We start from the raw sequence: 19,636 nt of genomic DNA, 5'->3' as shown, positions 1-19,636 counted from the left end.
ACCTTGATTTTAGCAATTTAGCTGCTGGATGATAGTGACTGCATTTTATTTCTGCATTCTATCCCTCAACTTTAAGGAAATAGATAAACAGAAATAACCCACCACATATCCAATTTATAAAATGAACAGAATATTCTCTCTGGACCTGAAAGGAAAACTAAAAGGTGAGGGATTTATACTAAATGGCACGTATTTCAGGATGTAAGTGCTCATGTGTGTGCTCTAGACATCAATGAGGAGTCGCTGGAGAGTTGTCTGCGACTGCTCAGCTCTGCACCGCCGGGGCCTGTGCGGTTCTGGAGACCAGGTCCACCATCACCCTCACAGACCAGGTTTTCGCTAGGTGAACACCAAAGCTTGGCAAAGTTCCTAACAAGACATAGGCCTTCCTTAATTTGCACAGTCATTGTGTTTACTGTACAGGAGCCTGGCCCTGAGCGTGTCCGCGTAGTACCAGCTGTAGTGTGTGGGTTCTTGACTTTGTTGTGTGGGAAAGATTTCTCAACACGAGTCCTTGTGATTCTGACAGTACTGTTTATTAAAGCTGGGGATGAAGAAACAAGGGCGTAGCATAGAAGAGGCAGTGGGGGAGCCTAGGCTGGGCTGCCTTAGCTCACTGGGAAGTCAGAGAAAAGAGCTTTGGGGACAGGGTTAAAGGATTAGCCTGGGATGAGCTGCCCACTGCCTTAGAGTTTGGGAGATGTGTGCCTGTGGGGAAAGAAGTGGGAATGGGGTAGGGATTGGTGGGGGGTGCTCCCTGGAGGGAGAGCCTGTGCTGGGTCCTTTGTCTTGAGGTGTTTATCTCTTTCTTGTAGGTGGGAATCTTAGGGGAGCTTCCAGGGGAGGGTTTCAGCAGAATATTCATGAGTTTTTCAGGTGTGCCCTTTCAGGGTCAGGGTCTCCACTGATTGGTCAGTGACAGGTCGGAGGGTCTTTAGTCATTGCAGTTGTTTCGGCTTCCCCACCTGGTTTTGCTGCTTTTCTGGTCCTGGAGCCCAAGTACAACTGAGTCCTAGTTGTTAACTCCAGGGAGGTGATCTTTCGTATCTGGCTGTAAATTGCTCGGCCGTTGTGTTCAGCTCTCTGTCTCAGTTTTTCTGTTCTTCTTGCCAAGGAAATTTCCCAGCTTCTCACTATCCCGTCTCGGTTGCATTCCTGAGAAAAATTGAGGCATATTTAAACTTGCAAAACAGAAAATATACACTGTGCGTGGATTTCTGCCAGAAGCTGGCATTAGATTCTCGACTTAGGTAATTGAGGCAGGCCTTTCACCCACATGGACGCCTGCTGGGGTCTCCCTCCGCTGGGGCTGTCCTGTGCCTCACAGGCACAGGGACCTGTCTCTGCCTTGGTCACTACAACAGACAGAATGTGGACTGACAAAACAAGCCTTCTTGAGAAACCTGTGTTTTTGAGGAAGGAAAAAGCACGAAAAAAACACAAAACAAAACACATAAAAAGGAAGAACGTCTTGAGTTACTTGCATTTGTAAGTGACTTAAAAATCCTTCCAGGACTAAGTTTTCCAAGGAGGGGCTTTTTGGGGTGGGGGTAGGGGGAGGATCACTCTCATGAGTGATTTCCAAAACCATTGTCCTATATATTGTGAGCTCAAAAAAGAGTGGAAATGTACTTGAAGTTTGTAAAATCCTTTCTCTGTGATTGTAGACCAAATCTACCCTTCTCTGTCATATTGGGTGTTACAGGTCAAAGACTGTGCTTAGAGTATATCTGGAAATGTGGAATTTTAATGAAGTTAAGACCTTTTTAAGTTTGAGATTTTGCCTTAGCTAGAAGATGAAAGATTTTACTTAACAAATGACAGACAAAGCCATCAGTAGGTCCTCACTGCTGTTGTGTTGGTCCAGGCCCTTCCAACCTGCTCTCTTCACCTCTTCTCAAAATCCTTCACTCCAGGTCTTGCTCATCCTGTTCCCTTTGCCTGGAATCCCTTGCTGGACCCATTCCCCTACCCTGAAGGTCTTGGCTCACACAGGCCTGTGAAGATCCATTTCTCTCCTGAGGCTCCTTGATGGTGGGGCTCTCTCTCCCTAGTGTTTAGCCCAAAGCATGTGTCCAGTTCCTTCATGGATGAGTAACTGACGGGCACCTCTGCCCACGTCAGAATCCAGTCAAGTCAGCAAGTCCCTTTCCCCCCAGTTTCCAGCTTCCTTATCTGGTTCTGTTGCCCCATTCTGGGCAGTTTTCCCAACTCAGATCCTCCCCCTTTAACTTTCCATTCCCCTCCCAGCCTGACCATTCAGATGTCCTGCTTGCTTCCTCTCCCTTCCTGGAGTACCTTCCCCATAGGCATCCTGTCACTGTTTGTTTGTTTTTCCCCCTCACTAGGCTTTAGCTGATCCTATCTACTGTTCTTGATCTCTTCTATCCAGCCCTGACCTGTCCTTCTCTCGATCTGCTTGAAACCTCTCTGGCCCCTCAGTGGCCTGTCTCTGACCGTGGGAAACAGCCCTGGGTTAGCCAGGCCCTGCAGGCCCAGGGCCCGAGCCCAGCTTGGGAAGTGGTGCAGAGAACAGACCCCGGAGGGCTGAGCCACTCCCTTCCTCTCTGCTCACTGCCTTCTCCTTGCCAAGAAGGCGTGTGTGCTGGAAGAAACACCAAAGCCCTAGCCAGAAACCTAGCTTCAGGAAATGTCAGTAAAGTGGGCAGGAAGAGACCTTACGTGGTCATGTGGACACCATGAAGAACATAATCCTCTGTGGTCTGTGGAATGATGCCCCTCTTCCTCAAAGGCGTCCACATCCTGGTACCCAGAACCTGTGCCTATGTTACCTTATACAGCAGAGGGACCTGGCAGTGGGATTAAGTGAAGGATTTTGAAATGGGCAGACTTGTGTATTGCATGGGCCAAATAATCTCAAATGTCCTTATAAGATGGGCAGAGAGGGGATCAGAGAGAGGGCGAGGGAGAGAAGATGCTGAGCTGCTGGTTTCGAAGGTCAGGGAAGGGGCTTTGACCCTAGGAATGGAGGTCACTTCTAGAAGCTGGAGCGGCAGGGAAACCAATTCTCCCCGAGAGTTTCCAGAAGGATCGCAGCCCTACAGGCTGCTATTTAGATTTCTGACCTTACACTTTAGATTTCTGACCTTCAGAAGTATAAGATGATACCTTTGTGTTATTTTAAGTCGCTTAGCAGTCATTTGTTACAGCGGCTACAGGACGTTGTGCAGCTTCACACAGAGGTCAGATTATGCTCTGCATGTGGTGGGAGGCCACCAGCGGAGCTGGAGGAGAGTAATCCGTTTTTAGGATGATCCTTCTGGCTGCTGTACAGGGAAATAGTTGTAAAGGGAGGAAATGGGGAGTGGTGAGGAGGTCCTGGCAGTGGTCACTTGCATGGGTTGGAGGCTGTGGAGCTGCAAAGGGTGACTAGATGACCACACACATCCTGCAAGTGGAACGGATGGGACACAGCCTGATTGGACCAGGGGCCCTGACGGTGGGGGTCGAGGATGACCCTGTGTTTTGGGGCCTTTCCTGGGGCAGGGAGCACAGAGGAGAAAGAGAAGGACTTGACGAGCCTAGACTGGTCCCCACGGTTTGGAATGGGGGTGGAGCCAGGGCAGGTTGGAAGGCTCTGGTTTCCAGGGGAGAGTTTCATGTGGTCCTGATGGGCAGGTGTGGCATAGATGTGACAAGGAGGAGTCCCCTGAAATTGAATGCTTATTCGGTGAACTCTTGCCGTGGAAGAATTCTGTAAGTTGTAAACATTAGAGCTGGGGGGTGATGAAGCTTAGAGTTCACGTTTTGCCATTTGAGAATGTTGCTTTGCAACTGCATTTTGGTAGATGGGAACTGGGGACGTATCTGTTACTTCACAGCAAGTTACCCCCAAACCTAGCAGCGTGAAATAACAGTGTACATATACTCTCTGGGTCAGGGATCTGGGAGTGGCCGAGCTGGGTGGTCTCACTCTGGGCTTCTCACTGCAGTCAGTGCGGTGGCCAGGGCTGTGGGCCTCCGACAGCTCAGCGAGGGCTGACAGGATATGTTCCCAGGTTCCACGTGGTTGGTGGGTTAGTGCTGGCCACTGGCAAGGTCTCACCATAGGGGCTTTCCAGAGGGCCCTCTGGGTGTCCAGAGTGAATGCCGTGGGAGATGACAGGTGAAAGCCACAGTGTGTTCTAAACCTAACCTTGAAAGAGATGCCCTATCATTTCTGCAATATCCTGTTTTGAAAGAGGGCACTCCACAGGGGCATGTAGGGTTTCGATTTTCTCTACTCCTTGCAAACTACTTGTTATTATCTGATTTTCTGATGATAGCCAACCTAGTGGGTGTGAAGTAATATCTCACAGTGGTTTTGGGTTCCATCACTCTGATGACTAACAATGTTAAGCAACATTTCATATGCTTGTAGGCAATTTGCGTATGCTCTTTGCTCCTTTTCATATTGGGTTGTCTTTTTCTTAGTGAATTGGAAGAGTTTGTTATGGGCTCTGGTTATAAGTCCTTTATCAGACTTTTTAAAAGAAGATTTTATTTATTTTATTTTTAGACAGAGGAGAAGAGAGGGAGAAAAAGAGAGAGAAAGAAACATCAGTGTGTGGCTCCCTCTCGCATGCCCCCAACGGGGGACCTGGCCCGCAACCCAGGCATGTGCCCTGACTGGGAATCGAACTGGGAACCCTTTAGTTCAACAGGCTGGCAGTCAGTCCACTAAGCCATACCAGCCAGGGCCAGACTTTCAATTTGCAAATATTTTCTTCCATTCTGTGGGTTTTCTTTCACTTTCTTTTTTCCCCCTACTTCTCAAAGACTGTGAGGATTCACTTTCTTGATAGTGCCTTTTGAAGCATCATTGTTTGTTATTTTGATGAAGTCCAGTTAATCTATTTTTTGTTGTTGTTGCCCATGCTTTGGTTTTGTATGTAAGAGTCCATTGCCAAATTCCAGGATCATAAAGATTTACTCCTATGCTGCCTTCCAAGAATTCTATAGGGTTAGCTCTACATTTGTAACTTTTGTATATGGTGCGAAGTAAGCATTCAGCTTTATCTTTGTATTATCTAGTTTTCTAGCAATATTTATTGAAAAGACTATTCTTTTCCCTTTGAATGGTCTTGACACCTTTGTCAAAAAATCATCTGTGTTTATTTCTGGATTCTTAATTCTATTCTATTGATCCATGTATGCCTATCTCCTTATGACCGCCTTAATTATGGTGATTTAATAGTAAATTTTGAAATCAGGAAGTGTGAATCCTCTGACTTTCTTTTTCTTCTTCAAGATAGTTTTGGCTATTCTAGGTCCCTTGAGTTTCCATGTAAATTTTAGATTAGTTTGTCAATTTCTCCAAAGAAGCCTGCTGGGATTCTGATAGTGATTGCATTGAATCTGCTTAGAATGGGCACCTTTCTGCGCCCTTCATGTATTTTACTCATTTAGTTTCCACAACAGCCCTATGAGGTCGGTCCTACTCTTATCCCCGTTTTACAGACAAGGAAACTAAGGCCTAGAGAGGTTACGGACTTTGCCTAAAGTCATACCGCAGGCCAATGGCCAAGCCAGGATCCTGAGTCCATGTTCATAACCACCATGTTAAGCTGCCTCTGTGATGACTAGTTTACCTTGGCCAGGCCTCCCCAGAATGCAGATTCTCTAGCCCTCCCCTGAAGTTGGGGGCCTCAGTCTCAGGCAGACCCCACAGGGCTCCACCTTCTTTGTGTTCCAGGCAGACGGTGAAGATCATGTACTCCTCCAACGATCCTGCCAAGCCCAAAGGGAGCTCCAAGGTGGATGTGAATGAGGAGGCTGAGGCTCTGATTGTCAAGTCCCCCCAGAAGGAGCGGGAGCCGTCCCTGTTCAAGGTGCTCTACAAGACCTTTGGGCCCTACTTTCTCATGAGCTTCCTATTCAAGGCCCTGCACGACCTTATGATGTTTGTCGGCCCGGAGATCTTGAAGTAAGACCTCTTCCCTCCCAGCTGGGCAACTCTTCACATCCTTGACTTCTCTCTTGTGATGCTCCTAACTCTCCCCTGGGGTCATGTGGCATGCCCAGTCTCTTCCTTTGCCTGCTGTGTTAGTGCTTTGCTTTATTAGTGTCTTAATTAAGGCCACTTTGAGTGCAAGTAACAGAAGCCTGCTATGCTCCCTTGAAGCCAAAAGGGGGAAGATAGAGGATTGTCTTAGGAAGTGAAGAGCACACCAGATCACATGAAAACTGCAGCCTCAACCACAGAGTCAGAAGGGAGGTCCCCACTTCTCTGTTTACCTCCCTCCCTCCCTCCGTATCTCTGTCACTGTCTGTTTCCTTTCTCTGTGTGACTCTTTGGGCCACACATTTGTTCTCTAACCCGTCCTGCTCTGTTCCCTTATGGTTTCTATTTGGTTACATTTGGGTGACTCACAGGTGATGATATGGAACAGTCAGTGTGAGAAACCTAAGGCCCCCTGTCATGCGAGAGTGGTTTGGGCAGCCTGCACCTTCAGGTCACCATCTATAAACTTAAGTGCTAATGTTCACCTCACCTGGTTTGGGAGACAGTAAAAAATGCTGAAACCGAAAAGACGTTTCCCTCCATGTGCCTGGCATGGTGTAATGTCTTTCTGGGCTCTGTCCTTGCTCCTTTGCAGATTGCTCATCAGCTTTGTGAACGACAAGCAGGCCCCAGACTGGCAGGGCTACTTCTACACGGTGCTCCTGTTCGTGTGCGCCTGCCTGCAGACCCTCGTGCTGCACCAGTACTTCCACATCTGCTTCGTCAGTGGCATGAGGATCAAGACCGCCGTCATCGGCGCCGTTTACCGGAAGGTGGGTGAAGCTGGGTTGTGTGCAGGGGAGCTGACTTTGACATCTGCTGTGGCCTCAGAATCTGCAGGGACTTGGCTGGGTCACCCTGGGACCACCATGGGGATTGTAAGCCCAGCTTCTGGAGCAGTAGCACCAGGGTGGCTAAGTAACTGCCAGTGGCAAGGATTGCCAGCGATGCCTTAGGCCTCAGCAAGGCTGAGGTCAGGGGTGAGTCTGTAGGATGTCCCTGAGTCCCTGTGTCAGCCACAGGGGGTCGAATTTCTTAGGTGGTATCTGATTTGGGGAAATCCAAGTTCAAATCCTTGCCCTGCTGTTCATAGTTTGTGTTTGAGTTGAGCTTGTTCTAACTCTCTATTTGGACTGAGAAGATGGCCCATTCCCTGGATGAGAGAGTACTTGGCAAGCATTTGTGTGCCGTCTTAAAGGAACTGGAGTACGTTCTTAGTCCCTGAGTTCTTTAGCGTCTAGGGCAAGGACGCTGCTTGGGCCCCATGGGTTGGGATAGTCAGAAAAAATGACTAGATCATTGATTCTCCGCCCTGTCTGCAAGTTGGACTTACCTAAAGAAGTTTAAAAACTTCTGATGCCCAGGCCTCAGCCCAACCAACTAAATTAGGGCCTCTGAAAGTGGGAGCCAGGCATCAGCATTTCTAAAAGTCCCCAGGTAATATTGTGAAACTGTGTTTGAGAACCAGGGTTATTTTGCCCCTCCAGGTGATGTTTGGCCATGTCTGGAGATATTTTAGGTTGTCATAACTGGGGACAGGGGCATCTAGTGGGGAAAGGCCGGGGATGCTGCTAAATGTCCTGTAATGCACAGGACCACCCGACTAAGAAAGACCCAGGCTCAAATGCCAGGAATGCCAGCATTGAGAAACCCTAGCCCACACCTTGGTTCTTCAGTGTGTCTGGGGACCAGCAGCATCGGCATCACCTGGGAACCCATTAGAAATGCAGAGTCTCAGGACCTGCCCCAGACCTGCTGCATCAGAGCCTGTGTGGTAACAAACTTCCCAGGTGAGGTGAGTGCACATGGACCAGTGTGCAAAGCCTGAGTTTAGGCGACTTCTGTGGTCCCTTCCCCATTGAAAAGCTCCAGGTGGGGAGGCAGTGAGTTCCATCCGTAAGCATGAAGGCTTTGTGATGAGTTGGGCAAGCTGGGAAGGCAGGTAAGTCGCCAGGGGAGGAGGAAAGAGTGGCCTTTCCACACGTGAGCAGTCCCCTTCCTTCGCATACACCTGGAGGCATTCCTGGGCTCTTCACCTGCCACACTCACCCTCTTTCCCTCTCCTTTGTCCCCCAGGCCCTGGTGATCACCAATTCTGCCAGAAAATCCTCCACGGTTGGGGAGATCGTCAACCTCATGTCTGTGGACGCCCAGAGGTTCATGGACCTGACCACGTACATTAACATGATCTGGTCAGCCCCTCTGCAAGTCATCCTTGCGCTCTACCTTCTGTGGCTGGTGTGTGTTTAATGTGGTTCCCAGTCATGTGGGGAGGGACCCCTGTGGGTGGGCGGTGGGGGTCAGGGAGCTGGTGTCTCTGATAAGAAGTCATGTAACTCGCTGGTATTTTTGCTGTACTTTGCTTGTTATTTTCTGACCCATCAGCCGATTTCTGGATATTTTCTTCCTTTCCTCAGTTGTTAGGTTTATGTTCCCTTCGGTGGAATGGTATTTGCATTTTATCTTTTCTTGAAAGCGTATGTAATTAACAACCCTACAACATACACTTCATATTTCTGCCACTGTATTCTCCCACATACTAACCTACCCATTTATTCACTGGTCCTAAATATGTTGGTCAAAATAATATCTCTTGGTTGCAAAGGGTAGAAATATATCAGATGAATCAGCAAAGGTATGCTGAGAACAAACAGCTTCTGAACAACATGAAGAGACTAAACGGAGATGGCTGGGAAGCTAGAGAAGCCCTGCGGGCACTCTCCCTGGGGAGAGAAGCTGAGGGAGTGGGTGGTGTCCTTGCCTAAGGTCCTCTCCATTTCTATAGCGCTGATAGGAGCTCTCATCTGGGCTTTGGCCTGTCTGCAAGGTCACCACAGGAGTTAACAATGCCCAGAGCCATTTGTGTCTGAACAAAGAGAGCAAGCAGGCACAGCAGGTGTCACCACCTGTACCTGGCCTTCCTGCTGGGACCACTCTTGTCAGACCAGCCAGTGCCCCAGGATCTGGTTGGATTCCCCAGACTGCCCAGCACATGGGCCCTCACAGAGGTCACTTCTACATAAGACCATCTTTTGTGTAACATATGAGAAAGACTTAGAGAGCAAACTGGAGAGCTGCTGGAGCTCTCCGGGGACTGCAGGGAGTCTCCAGGGCCCAAGGGGCCAGAGAAAGCCACTAAAATTTTTTTTATTTATCCTCACCTGAGGATATGCTTATTGGTTTTAGAGAGAGGGGAAGGAGTGGGGAGAGAGAAAGAAAGAGGAAAGCATCGATTGGTTGCCTCTGCATGTGCCCCAACTGGGGATCGAACCTGCAACCTAGGTATGTTCCCTGACTGGAAATTGAACCTGCAACCTTTTTTTGGTGTGTGGGATGATGCTCCAACCAACTGATCCATTTGACCAGGGCCAGAGAGCCATTCGTATATCCCCTCCATTTCCATAGGGTGGGTGGGGGCTCTATCCAAGTCTCTGGCCTGTCTGCAAGGTTGCTGCAGTGTGCTTCTGGACACACCACCTAAGCCCATTTTGGCCCCAGACAAAGGGAGCAAGCAGGACCAACAGGGCATTACTACACACATGTGGTCTCTCTACCCATAGCCTCTTAAGCTAGTTAGGCCAGTGCCCTCTATGCCTTAGGCACCTGCTGGGCTCCTACTGGCTGCCACAACCACCTGCCACACAGACTACTGAGACCGCTTCTACATTAGGCCACTTCCCCAAGACTGGGAGAGAGAGCTATTTTGTATAATTTGTGTAAACAAACACAGAAAGGCAAACAAAATGAAAAGACAGAAGAATCTCTCTCCAGTGAAAGAATTAAGAAAAATCCCCAGGATAAAAACCCTAGAGAAATGGAGGTAAGTAATTTGCCTGATGAAGAAGTCAAAGAAACAGTCATAAGGATGCTCACAAACTCGAGAGTAGAATAGAGGAACTTAGGGAGAACAACAAAGAGAAAGTATAGGAAAGAAGAAAGCAGACCCAAAGAATACAGTAACTGAAATGAAAAATACATTAGAAGGGATGAACAGCGAATTAGCTATACAGAAGAATGTATCAAAGACCTGAAACCCTAGTGGAAATCAACCAGTTAGAAAAGCAAAAAGATAAAGAATTTTAAAAAATGAGCATAGTCTAAGGGACCGCTTGGATAACATCAAGCGCACTAATATCTGCATCACAGGGGTTCCCAGAAGGAGAAGAAAGGAGAGGATACAAAGCTTATTTGAAGAAATAATAGCTAAAAACTTCCTAACCTGAGAAAGGGCATAGACATACAGGGCCAGAAAGAACCAAGAGTTCCAAATAAGATGACCCCAGAGAGGCCCACACCGAGACATACTGTAATTAAAATGGCAACAATTAAAGATAAAGAGACAACCTTGAAGGCAGCAAGAAGAAAACAAATTCCATGTGAAGGAAACCCTGTAAGACTATCAGCAAATTTACAGGTCAGAGGGAGTGGTGGGGCATCTCAAACGTACTGAAAGAAAGGAACCTAAAACCTAGAATAATTGCCCCAGCAAGGTTATCAGTCATTCACCACTGAAGGAGAAGCAGTGTCCCAGACAAGCAAGAACTAAAGGAGTCCGTCACCATTAAATCAGCTTTACAAGAACTGTTAAAGGGTCTTCTGTAAGGAGAAAAAGGAAAGGCCATGACCAAAAATAAGAGTGTATGGGAAAGGAAAAAAGTCTCACAGGTAATGCCAGATATTTAATAAATACAGCAAGTCTGATACTTGAAAAGCTACTATGAAGGTCCAAAGGAAAAGGTGTGAAACAACTCAAATTAAAATACACAGCTAGGAGACACTCAACACAGATCTAAAACGTGACATCGGTAACATCAAGCACGGAAGGGAACGTAAAAACATGGTCCTTACAAAATATATTCAGACTTACTGTCTTCAAATAGATTGCTACAGATAAAGAATGATAGATAAGGTGGGGCATGAGTAGACTTGCAGTCCGTATGGAAAAGGATACAGTAATTAATAAATAATGATACAAGAATAAACTCTCTGTTTCTCATACTCACAACTGTACACCTGCTTTTGCCCCACCTGTACAGAAACCTCATGGTAACCACAAACCAAAAATCTGCAAAAGATACACAAAGAACAAAAAGAAAGGAACACTAAAGAATAGCAGTAAGCCACAGGGAAGAGATCAGGTGAAGAAGAAAGGGAACAGAAGACAGCTTTAAAACAACCTAAAGACAATTAACAACATGGCAATAAGTGCATACTTATTAATAATCACTTCAAATGTAAATGGGTTAAATGCTTCAGTGAAAAAGCATAGCTTAGCTGAGTGGTTTAAAATCATGACCCATCGATGTGCTGGCTGTAAGAGACTCAGTTCAGATCGAAAGACACATACAGCTTGAGAAGGAAGGGATGGAAAAAGATATTCCATGCAAACAGAAACAAAAAGCAATACAATTTTTCTTTCTTGGGCAAAAGTATGCATGCCTCCTTGGGCAAGGGCAACAAAAGAAAAAATAAACAAATGAAACTATATCAAGCAAAAGAGCTTTTGTACTGTGAAGGAAATCAAAAGACAATCTACTGACTGGGAGAAGATATTTCCAAATTATATTAATCGAATAAAGGATTACTATCCAAAATATATGAGGAAACTCATACAACTTAACACCAAAAAAACCAAAGGACCTGAGTAAGTGTGACTCCAAAGAAGACATAAACATGGTGAACAGACCTGTTGAAAGATGTTCAACATCACTAATCATCAGGGAAATGCAAATGAGAAGCATAGTGAGATATTGTCTCACCTGAGTATACTTATTTTGCTGCTGAAAAATCAATGCATTTGATTATGGAGTGCTGTGCCAGGGCCTCCTGGGGATGGGTGCAGTCCAAGGGCACATACCTGTGTGTCAGGAGTCCCCAAGCGCATGCCGGGCCGTAATTCAGGAGAATGCAGGGCTATAATTTGTTACAGCAGGCTGAGAGGAGGGCAGAGCTGCAGGGTCAAAGTTTGGGGGGAAACCAGGTACAGGCTTCCAAGCATCCTTTCATTGGAGTCACACAGGATGCTCTTGACTCTGCAGCAGCCTGGTAAGACAGCTTATGGGGAGTGTTGCCAGCCAGGGAAGCTTGATAGAGACCTGGAGTCCAGGGTTTTTGTTGAGGGCTGGTCACATAGTCAGCCTCTGCCTGGCACTTGCCAAGTTCCCAGAAGGAAAAGGGGGTTCAGCACACACCATATTATTTGTACCAACAGTCAGCCGGATCAGTTCTGAGAATGTGGGAAGCCTCCCCAAACCGGAGCTCCCACATGCAGCCAAGGGCTAGGTTTGTAAGCAGACCTTCCCGCAGGGTAGATCCTCAGGCTGGCTGCATTGTTTTCTGCTCAAGACCTTGTTACCTTTCTAAAATTGTAAAGCTCGAATTTGCAAAACTCATTTGGTCTGAAGGGTTCCGATAAACGGTCATGGACCTGCATGTTCTTAAAGGGGTCGTGGCATCCCCTGAGATGGTCAGGAATAGATCTGAAAAAATTTGACAGCCCGTCATTGGGTTAAAGTACAGTAACTATGGCAAACTTGCTGGCAGCGTTGGAGCGGGGAGGCTCAGCCCTGTGTGAAGGCCTTTGTTCTCTTTCCTCCCTTAGAACCTGGGCCCTGCCATCCTGGCTGGCGTGGCTGTGATGATCTTCATGGTTCCCCTCAATGCTGTCATGGCCATGAAGACCAAGACCTACCAGGTAGGCTCTCTGTCTCCACAGGACTCCAGGCTGGGCCCTGGCCTGTGGTCTTTCTGTGTGGGTTTTAAGCCAAGTTCCTTCTGTTCAGGCTGTTCTGTTCAGGGTTCTCAGCCTTGCCTGCCTCTTGGGATCTCCTGAGGAGCTTTAACAAATACTGATGTCCAGGCCCCACTCCTGGGATCTGATTCAACTAATATGGGTAGGGCCTGGGCGTCTGGGGTCTTTAAAGCTTCCCCCGTGATTCCAATAGGCAGCCAAGGTTGTGAGCTCCTGAAATCGTTAGACCTAGTGAGCCAGTGACTGAAAGCATGTTCGTGAGCCTCCAAGAAATTCATTATTTCCCAGGAATGTATTAATTTATGTGTGTGTGTGTGTGTGTGTTTAAGAGGTAGGCAAAAATTAGCCCTACTTTCACCCTCTCACCTCACGCTAGATGCAGTGGTAAACTCTTTAGTTTCAGAGACACTTCATATTTTTTTAAGTTTCTAAATACCCAAGTAGCAGAGTGAATGCTTTCTTATTATTTAAAAAAAATGCCCAAATAATACAAAGGTTTCTATAAAACCTTTAAAAGGGGACATCCCCTTTCCTATCCTCAACCACAGTGAACACTGTGAAGCAAATTCTTCTAGAACTTTCTGTGTATTAATGTAGAGATCTGGTTAAATAGTTAGGTTTGGTGTATGCATGTGTGTGGGGTTGTGTTTTTTGTTTTTTTGTGGGCTTTTTTGAATTGTTACCACATACATTTTACACAACCTGGCCTGTTTGGCAGCCTGATGTCGTCATTTGACACCACTCCTTGGGGATCTTGAGCAGGCCCCAGCCTGACTTCAGCCTCTTGAACTGGGGCCTGATGGTCCATAGCAGAGACGGGCCAGAGTTTTTTTTTCTGCTCCCATGTCAAGGGCTGTTGGCTATTTACGAAGTGCCTGTGGCATTTCAAAGAAGAGGGTCTGACCTCACTGATGATGCCTTAGGAGAGATGACAGTCAGGATGTGGGCCTGTTGGGAGGAGGCCTCCTCAGGCAGGGGTGGCAGGGGCAGGAGAGGACAGGCAGGGAAGGGGGCTTGTGGCTATGTCACCTTTTATCCTCTTGATATATAGGCTTCCCTGAGCAGCCTGCTTCTGAAACAGCTTCTTAAAGTGTCCTCATCTGGGGCCCAGGCATGACCATAGCATTTAATGATCGGGTTCTCATGAGCATTAAATGACTAAATGCATGTAAAATGCTCAGAAAAGTTCCTGGTGTATGGAAAGAGCCAGATGCTGTTAGAAATATTTAACAGTGTATCGCGTGGGTACCCAGGGTTTGGAGCCAGTTCCAGCTGTTATAGGAACACTTTGGAATCGTAACAACCACACCCTAGCTGCAAATTTATAAAGAAAATAGCAAAATGGAGGGGAAGAACCCAATATGATTTCTCTCATGTTTGGATCCACGGAATAGGAACCACATTCCCCTTTATTCCCTGGATACCTGAAGGATTTTCTTGCCTCTATTCCTTGAGTGAATAGGTTTCTTTGTGTCTAATTTAATGTGATTTGAAGCAGGTTTTTTTCTCATTGATAAGAGTCCCCTGGAGTGCCCTCGGGGTCAGTAGTAGGGTTCATGGCAATGGCAGGTTCAGCAGTTTTTACACCCTTAGGAAAGCCCCTTAGTAGGTGGGGGTGTGGAGAGATGGTCTGCTTCCAGGGCCAGAAGTGAGCAGGCCAGCCCCAGGTGTGAGTTGATTGCTGTTCTCTTCGAAGGTAGCCCACATGAAGAGCAAAGATAATCGGATTAAGCTGATGAATGAAATTCTCAACGGGATCAAAGTGCTTAAGCTCTACGCCTGGGAGCTGGCATTCAAAGACAAGGTGTCGGCCATCAGGCAGGAGGAGCTGAAGGTGCTGAAAAAATCTGCCTACTTGGCAGCCATAGGGACCTTCACCTGGGTCAGCACACCTTTCCTGGTGAGTGAAGCCAGATCTATCTTGGTCTGTATTATTTTCTGTTTTCTTTTGTTTTCATACCTAAGTGTGTTTAAAATTTCACTATTCCAACAAGGTTTTCTATCATTCCCTTTAAAATTGCCACACACACTTACATCCTTTATTTTATTCATCATACTTAGCAGCTTCCGACCCAGGGTACTCAAAGCAGCCAGTTCAGGAACCGTTTGTCACACAGGTTCCCTGTGAGATGAGGAGTTTGCCCCAGGACGTCCACCAGCACTCTGTGCATCCTTCGTCGAGAAAGTGCTGCTGAGCATACAAGTGTCAGCGGAACCAAACTGCGTGCTCAGTGCTGTAGCTGAGCTACATTATGGGGTCGGGTCCTTCCCTGTTGCTGACCGGCCACAAACTTGTATTGGCCGTGACCCATGCACCACACTTTGAGGGGCAATGCCAAACACACTCCAAAATTTACTTACTGTTTCATTTATTGTGTTTCCCCTGGAGTGTCAGCTCTAGGAAGGCAGGGATTTTGTCTTTTCTGTTCACTGCTCTATTCTCAGTGCCTAAAATAGTGCAACTTGGTACCCAGCAAATATTTTTCATTGATCATAAAAAAAATTCAAACCATACAGAAAGTTATAAAATGAAAAATAAGTTGTCTTCCTTCCCATCTGTCCCTCTCCTCCAAAGTGACAATTTCATGTATCTTTTCAGAAAAAAAGTGTATATGCTTGGATATTTAAAAAATATTTTTGATATATTGAAATGGAGTCATAGTCTACTTTAGTGTTGTAGACCTTTTTGGACTTATCTATATAACCTCTTGGTTCCTGCTCAGATCCGCTTCGTCTGCTTTAAGAGATGCTGGTGCAGTGCGTGGGTGTGCCATAGCTGGCTTGGCCTGTCTCCCAGCCCTGGCTCTTTAGGATGGTCCTCATTCTTTGCTCTTATGGTCCATGCTGCAGCGAATGTTCCAATATGCATGGTTTGGGATAGTTTAATGGGTCTGCCCCAGTCTGGCTAGCTTTGAAAAGTTTAAAGCCAACAGTGCAAGCTATTGTTTTACAAAGATGGTCCCGAACCAAGAGGCCATATGGAGATGGACCACGCACCATTGATAGCTAAGAATGGTTAAGGATGATTTCAGGTGGTGCCCACGTTTGTGTTTTTCTTTCTGTCTTGGCATTCTAACTATGTCTTAAAGTGTTGTGCTAATAATGATTATTACTTAGTTATATCAGCAAATATATATTCTTATGGGAAGCTCTATGAACTGAAAGCACACATTTTCATAAGTTTCTTTTAGACTAACATTTACTTCACTATAGCTGAAATGCAGGTGGAATGTTTAAGGAAGTTCCTGCCTTTTTTTTTAAGATTTTATTTATTTTTTTAGAGGGGAGGGGAGGGAGAATGAGGGAGAGAAACATCGATCAGTTGCCTCTCTCAGGCCCCTAACTGGGGACCTGGTCCACAGCCCAGGCATGTACCCTGACCGAGAATTGAACCAGTGACCTTTCAGTTGGCAAGCCAGTGCTCAGTCCACGGAGCCACACCAGCCAGGGCGCTTGTCTTTTCAGTGTTTGTCGAAGTGTATTCATTCTGATACTGGATTTTACTAGGTTCTGCTTCACGTCTTCAGAGTTGGAAGCCTCCTGCTAGGCAGCGTGGGGAGAAGCAGCAGTGCTCCCACTTGAGGGGGTATTGGGGTCACCTGGGGGGCTTGCTAAGGCACAGCTCCCTGGGCCCCTTCCACAGTTTCAGGTCCAGGAGGTCTGGGTAGGGCCTGGGCATTAGCAGTTCTAACAGGTTTCCCGTGCCACTGATGCTGTTGGTTTGGGGTCCACACTTTGGGAACCACTGGAGTAAATCCTCACTCTTCAGTGTGGCTCCCAACCAGTGTGGTATTGCTTGGTGCGTATTAGAAATGCACCCCAGACCAGGTGAAACAGAATCTGGAGTTTAGCAGTCTCCCCTCAGGCGGTTTGAGAAACAATGACAAAAAGTAGGAGTAAGCAGACTGTGCAGGACCAGCTAGTAAGTGTTGTAGGTGTTCTGAGCCATATGGTCTCTATCACAACTACTTAGTGTAGCCACAGATAATACATAAATGAATGGTTGTGCCTGTGTTCCCGTAAAAATTTATTTATAGACACTAGATTTATATAATTTTTGCTTCATAAAGTATTATTATTTTGATTTAAAAAATCATTTAAAGATGTAAAAGCCAGTCTAAGCTAGACTGCGAACAGATGTGGACCACAGTCGTAAGATGCTGACCCCGGAGTGGAATGTTCCCCTGAGAGTTAGGACATCTGCTGAATTCTGCTGCCAGGTCACGTCGTGACCCGAAGCCAGTCATTGTGCCTCCTTGCCTCTGGGTTTTCACATATGCAACATGAAGGGCTTAGGCCTCCTGGATGTCACATACAGGGCCCTGTGCTGCCCCACATTCCATGCCCACACCAGACACCCACAGTCGCTCAGGGTGTTCTCTCCCACCAAGTTCTGTTTGAGCAACACTCCAGGTGACCAGTGTCGATTGCCCAGAGTTGGCACGAGAAGTGACTTGACATCTCTTAGCTATTCTGGGACTCTGTGTTCCTAAGACCCCCCCTTCCGGGTCATACACTCCAACATTCTGGGTTAGCAAGTTCTGCTGTCTCATTCTGTTCGCATTCCAGTCTCCCTGACTGTCCCTCGGTACTCAACACCCCTCTTTGAGTTGTAAAAGTAAGAACAATATAACACTGGATGGTAGTTGTATAGCATGTTCATTTTATTATTTTTCTTTTTTTAAAAAAATACTTATTTAGAGGGGAAAGGAGGAAGAGGGAGAGAGAAACATCGATCAGCTACCACCCTCATGCCCCCAACTCTGACTGGGAACCAAACCAGCAACCCTGTGGTCCGCAGGCCAGCACTCAATCCCCTGGGCCACACTAGCCAGGGCAGTTTTTCTTTAAGTTGTTAAATAGTCTCTACATGTTTATAACTGTTTGTTGTATTTTGTATGTGTGATAACATTTTGTTTTAAAAACAGCCATGGATTGCCACAGTAAAAACAATTCAAGCTGTCTTGAAGGACTTGCAATAGGGTTTCTCGACCTCTGTGCTGACACTTTGGGCCTGATCATTCTGTTTCTTTGGTTGGGGGCTGTCCTCTGCGTTGTACGGAGTTTAGCAACATTCCTGACCTCTACCCTCTAGATGCCAAGTGGTGCCTGTCCCTCCACCTCTTCAGTTGTGACAAAATAGTCTCCCGATGTGCAAATGCGCACTGCCCGCCCCGCCCCACCCAAGCCTGGCTTCTTCTGTGTATTTGCCCGCCCCGCCCCACCCAAGCCTGGCTTCTTCTGTGTATTTACAGAGAAAGCCTACATATAGAACATAACAGTGACTATGTGCAAGTAATGTCATTAAACTTATACATCTCTTTTAGTTACTTTTATACAAATGATAGCAATCATTCAGAAATCCAAAGTGTTTGAATTGCTTTTTTTTTTTTTTTTTTTTTAAATAGGAAAAGATCAGCAATCAGAGGGAGCAAGCGTCAGGGTTTAGTCTATGGTTTGTGTGTTCTTAGGACAGGGGATCCTTTCCCCATAACCCTTTCTCCTGCACATTAGATCCTCTGAACAGACTGAGTTTCCAGCTTGTCACCTGAATGTGCTGACCCTTCATTTATCATCTCCTGCCCCGGGCTCCATTAGGAAGCTGCAGCAAGAGATGCTTAAGAGAGGGACCGGCTTGACCTTGAATCTGCCACTCAGTTTCGGTGTGGGTGATGGGCTTCCTGAGATGGAGTTTGTTGAGCTGTTGGGCATGAAACAGATGAGCCGGGGTGTCAGCTGGGACCCGGGCCATGGCTGAGACACCAAAACCTCTGACTACATTAGGATAAAATATGTGGCCCTCGGTTTCTTTGGAAGGTGTTTGCACGTTCACTGCTGAATTCCTGTGCTTCAAGGATGATGGGGTGTTTACCCACTGATAGGTGTGATGGAAGACAGAGGCCTGGGAAGGTCAAACGGGAGTGGGGATGCCATATAGTGGGATTGATGGGACTGTTTTCCTGGAGTGTGGGGACTGACATTTCTATGTCCACTTAATACACTTTCCTTAAAATAGCAGCTCTAGGCAGCCAGCAATATTTAGCATTTTCTGCCTTGGAAGATTTGTGTGCTTCTTGTCTTCTACTTACCTTGGATCCCGCTTCATTGGATAATTACCATGCCAGATGGTCGTTATCTGTTGTAATTCTGTACTGACCAGATCATACATGGACATTGTGGGGTTTTTTTTGCTTGTGCCCCTAGAACACAGGGGACTTGGGATGCAAATGGTGCACACTCTGTAAGTGTATGTATAGTAATGACTGAATAAATGAATGAATGAGATATTTGAGGAAACTATTAGTCAGGAACTCTTTGCAAGAGGTAGAAACCTAACTCAGATTGACTAGAGTGAACTAAAAAGAAAGAGGGGTTTTTGAGTCACAAAACTGGAAAGTCTAGGAAAGTGCTGGTTTTAAGTATGGTGAGGGTCTCAGGCATAGCTGGATCTAGGTGCTCCAATGATCTGTATCCATCTTTTAGCTCTGCTTTCTTCTTGTTTTTTTCCTTTTGTCAGACATGTGCTCACCGTGCAGTTACAGTTTATCCTGTCAACTCAGTATAACTCCTGTGAGGAGAGAACCCCCCCTTTCTCTGTTAGTTCCTGCAAAGCTGTGGGATTGAGTCTTGTTGATTCTACTTGGCTACATGCTTGAATCACTACAGCCAGGGAGACAGGAAGCTTGGATTGACCCTGCCCAGTCATGAGTATGGGTTGGCATATCTGTGGTTGAAGCTCATAGACCGAGATTGAGGACAGTTCAGTTCCCCAAAGAAAAATTGAGGTATTCTTACCAGTACCACGAGAACGGATGCTGGGCAGGCAGAAAGAACAGATGCCCACACAAGGAGATGTCAGGTTATTTTAGGGGTTGGGCTGG

The 19,636-nt window shown here is 46.6% G+C and overlaps 1 protein-coding gene across 1 annotated transcript in view; it reads left to right on the top strand.

Annotated features, from left to right (window-relative positions):
• Positions 1 to 19,636, top strand: part of ABCC1 (ATP binding cassette subfamily C member 1 (ABCC1 blood group)) — a 133,862-nt gene that overhangs the window by 63,736 nt on the left and 50,490 nt on the right. The window contains exons 8-12 of the mRNA XM_037067651.1: positions 5,696 to 5,926; positions 6,600 to 6,777; positions 8,081 to 8,242; positions 12,606 to 12,698; positions 14,452 to 14,655. Coding sequence (XP_036923546.1) covers positions 5,696 to 5,926; positions 6,600 to 6,777; positions 8,081 to 8,242; positions 12,606 to 12,698; positions 14,452 to 14,655 — 868 coding nt within the window. The remainder of the gene's footprint in view (positions 1 to 5,695; positions 5,927 to 6,599; positions 6,778 to 8,080; positions 8,243 to 12,605; positions 12,699 to 14,451; positions 14,656 to 19,636) is intronic.

The sequence above is a fragment of the Sturnira hondurensis genome, unplaced genomic scaffold, assembly GCF_014824575.4.
Source record: "Sturnira hondurensis isolate 20B ecotype Veracruz unplaced genomic scaffold, ASM1482457v3 Scaffold0017394, whole genome shotgun sequence".
NCBI classification, from domain to species: domain Eukaryota; kingdom Metazoa; phylum Chordata; class Mammalia; order Chiroptera; family Phyllostomidae; genus Sturnira; species Sturnira hondurensis.
This window is presented reverse-complemented; position numbering and strand designations above follow the sequence as displayed.